The 3,907-nt window shown below is 41.2% G+C and overlaps 1 protein-coding gene across 1 annotated transcript; it reads right to left on the bottom strand.

Moving 5' to 3' along the window:
* Window positions 1–1,131: 1,131 nt before the first annotated feature.
* Window positions 1,132–2,179, bottom strand: LOC149434053 (olfactory receptor 1G1-like). The gene has a single exon (XM_089664145.1). It carries the CDS (start codon window positions 2,177–2,179, stop codon window positions 1,238–1,240), a length of 942 nt encoding a protein of 313 aa, XP_089520271.1. The 3' UTR covers window positions 1,132–1,237.
* Window positions 2,180–3,907: the final 1,728 nt, after the last annotated feature.

The following is a 3,907-nucleotide window of genomic DNA, read 5'->3' as shown; positions in this document are numbered from 1 at the left end:
GGGGTGGAGGACACTGAATGGAGGCCAGTGGAAAGATTGGAAGAGAGGGATGAAGGACACTGAATGGAGGGCAGTGGAGGGATTGGCAGAGAAGGGTGGAGGACACTGAATGGAGGCCAGTGGAGGGATTGGCAGAGAGGGGTGAAGGACACTGAATGGAAGCCAGTGGAAGGATTGGCAGAGAGGGGTGGAGAACACTGAGCGGAGGCCAGTGGAGGGATTGGCAGAGAGTTCTGGCTAGCTCAGTGGATTGCTGTAGGAAAGTCCTGGATTTTTTCTTGGATACACAGAATATAACTGGATATAACATTTATGGATAAAGTTGATCCAGGGAATATCCAATTGCCTCTCGTAGGATCAGGAAGGACTTTTTTTCCCTGCAGGAGCAGATTGGATCGTACTTTGCTGGGATTTTTTTGCCTTCCTCTGGATCAACTGTGGGTGTAGGATTATAACCTATTTTTAATGGTTGAACTGGATGGACATTTGTCTGTTTTCAGCCAGACTAACTATGCAACTATGAAATCATATTTTCTGAAATTTCTCATAGTTATTGGAGGCTATAGCAGTTAGTTTTTCGTTAATCACATTTCCGGTCAATCATGCCTGAACTTCCATAGAATTCAGCACTGGGAATCTCCAGGAGTGAGCTATTGTTTGCTTTATGGCAGCAACAATTTTGGTTGCATTTTATTTGGTCCATGGTTCCTATTTTGGTCAAGAAGTAGTGTTTAGCTCTGAGACATGTTGCCATAGTAACCAATGACAACAATGGCTAACCCAAAAGCTCCTCTCCTCTGACCGTATCCACCACGCAAGCCACTGGACACGGATCTGCTACACAGACAGCTCAGCGCCCCGCCTCTCCCTTCCCACTCAGCTAGGACAGCTCCCGACTACAGTCAGCCTCAATCTCCAAGTGTGGATCAGGATTACATCAGTATTAGAACTTTATATTTCCTTATTTTATTGTTTTTAATTCTGAGTTGAGTATATATAAAATCTTTTTGGTGATTAAAGGCCTTACACAAAAATTTCTGCAAAAAATTATGGTGGGCAAAATAATCAATTTGAGGTTAAAATGAAAATAAACCGCTAAATTTGGTCTTTGAGTTATAATGGCCCCCTGGTCATGTCAGGGTAAGCACAACTATGAGGACCTGACATTTTACCATTTTATGAAAGATATTCCTGAAATTTTCAGTCAAGTGAAAATGGCCCAGAAATTTCACAATTTTCAGCATGATGCCTGGATTAATGTCAAGTAATAATAAGTCCTCATAAGTGCCTCCATGAGATCTTTGTTCCTCAGGCTGTAGATCAGAGGATTCAGCAATGGGTTAATGAGGGCAGATATGACAGTAAAAAGTTTGTTTAAATTGAACATATTGGTGGAAGATGGAACCAAGTAAATAAAGATTAAACAGCTATAAAAGATGAAGACCACGGTGAGGTGTGAGGTGCAGGTGGAGAATGCTTTCCTCTTTCCAGTCTTACTACGGATTCTAATGATGGCATTGAAAATATAGACATATGGAAGAAAGGTCAAAAGAAAGGCTGCTAAGCCAATGCTGGGACCTAATAAGAAGAGGACCACCATGTTTATGAAGGGGTCAGTACATGTAATTTGGATCAAGTGTGGAAGGTCACAAAAAAAGTTGTGGATTGAAGCTGGTCCACAGAAGGACAACCTGAGCAAAAATAAAGTATGAACCAAAGAGACAGAACATCCTGCAGCCCAGACCATGGAGGCCATACGAGCACAGACCCTCCAAGACATCATTAGTTTGTAATGTAGGGGGTGGCAGATGGCAATGTAGCGGTCGTAGGACATAGCCGAGAGCAAGAAAAGTTCTGAAGAAACAAAGGAAAGGTTGAAAAAGACTTGAACTTTACAGGCAGGAATGGATATTGATTGGCTCTTTGTGACCAAATCATAGAGCATCCTCGGTGCCGTCACTGATGAATAGGACATGTCCAGAGATGCCAAGTTGGCAAGAAAAAAATACATTGGGTTGTGCAGATGGGAGTCAGTGAGGACCAAGAAAAATATAAGAAGGTTTGTGATAAGAGTCATCAGATAGATCAGAAGGAAAAGCCCAAAAAGTGCATTCATGGTCAGTGGATGGTCTGATAGACCTACGAGGGTAAAATAGGAAATCTCTGTCTGATTCCTCATATTATTCATTTTTTTGTCTATTTAAATCTTTTATAATCAAACAATAATACAATTATGAATCTAATACAATGATCTTTCAGAGGGATTAATAAAAGGAAAACACGTCCGGTCTGCCCACACATTATACATGAAGACATTTGTACCAGCTAGAGCTTTATTCTTATATAAAATGTCGGAAGTCCCTCAGGACTGTCTGCCATGTTGTAGGAACACAAAGCTGAAAGTCTCATTAAAGGTCTCTTAAGATTTAATTTATAACCCCTTTGTGACTGGAGAGCCATTTTTATACAATTCAGTTCAGTTATAAAAATTTGAATTGTAAATAAAATCCATTGAAATTGTTTTATTCATTTTGGTCACTTCGGTAATCGGGATCGGTAAAACTATAGATGGAATATTGATTTTCTTTTAGCTTCCATCATTCACCCTGGCGGATCAGTGAATCCAAAATTTATTGAGACACATTGAATGTTAAATCCCAAGTTTCTGGGGGAGACTTTTGTGGGGATTCCAGAAGTGAATCTCATGGTAACCCCAAGCAGCGGTCAAGTACCACTGTTTTTTCCCTGATTTGTTTTGTCCTTAGGCTAGGAAGCCCTCTCCTGACATGGGTTTTTTGAGTTTGTATACCTTTTTCCTCCAACTGCCCTGATTCTCTGGTCTTTGTTGAAGATCATGGAAGAACAGGTGTCAGCAAAGATTCTTTGCTTCATTTTGGCTGAGGAAACCATGGTTCTCCGTCTTGTGTTACCTGATGATTTGTCTTCCAATAAGACTTCCTTGAGTCCCAGACCTGCTGTTGCAAGATGGCCAGACTCAACTCAACTCAACTGTCTGGCCCTGACTGCATGGAACTTGACAAGAATAAGCTTCAAGGTTTAAGCATTTCCAAATCCACCCTCTTTATGTCAGGAAGGTCACTAGAACGTCTGCATAACCGAGTGTGGAAGAAGTTTGAAGAATTTGCCTCCCAGAATCATTTATCCTTTCAGTCTCCTTCTATGGCAGATGTTTTTGGATTTCTTCAAGCAGAGCTCAGCATAGGATTGAGCTGTAACACTCTTAAGGTGCATGTATCAGCATTGCTGGCTCTAGTGGATACCTCTTTGTCTAGGGAACCTCTGGTAGTCCAGTTCCTGAAGGCAGCCATAAAGAAACAACCTCCTATCTGTCTGTTCTTTCCTAAGTGGAGTTTACCATTAGTCCTGAAGACATTATTAAAATCACATTTCTTTCCAGATTCAGTCTTTCTTATGACAGTAATTTCAGCAAGACAGGTGTCGGATAAAGATGCTTTTTTACCCATTAGTGTCGTATTGAGATCTTCTCCAAGTTTCCTCCTGAAGGTTTCTTCAGAGTTTTACTTCAACTGTGAGTTTTTTAAGCCTTTCCATCATCATTGTTGGGTTCAGAGAATCCGGTTTGGAGCAAGTTAGATCTCAATTTGCTTCTTCAAACTTGTTTATGCCAGGCTAAGCCATTTTAGAAATCAGACACTCTTTGTGTACTGGCTGGAGGTCCCAAGAAGGACCTTTCCTCTCCCCCTAAAACAATCTTATCCTGGATAATAAAGACAATTCGACTGGCATATTGTATGGAAGGTCTTCCCCCTCCTCAAGAGATTCAAGCTCATTCTACCAGGATGGTCTCAGCATCTTGGGCAGCTTGGTCTAAAGTCCTAGCAGACATTGTATGTAAAGCAGTAAGCTGGAGTGCTCCTAACACCTT

The sequence above is a fragment of the Staurois parvus genome, unplaced genomic scaffold (assembly GCF_062004578.1).
Source record: "Staurois parvus isolate SC_StPar_1 unplaced genomic scaffold, SC_StPar_1.0 ptg001842l, whole genome shotgun sequence".
Classification (NCBI taxonomy): Eukaryota; Metazoa; Chordata; class Amphibia; order Anura; family Ranidae; genus Staurois; species Staurois parvus.
The sequence above is the reverse complement of the archived record's forward strand: the minus strand, read 5'-3'. Positions and strand labels throughout refer to the sequence as shown.

Excerpts from the sequence above, each read along its gene's own strand:
- LOC149434053 (XM_089664145.1), bottom strand. The coding sequence starts at position 2,179 with ATGAGGAATCAGACAGAGATTTCCTATTTTACCCTCGTAGGTCTATCA.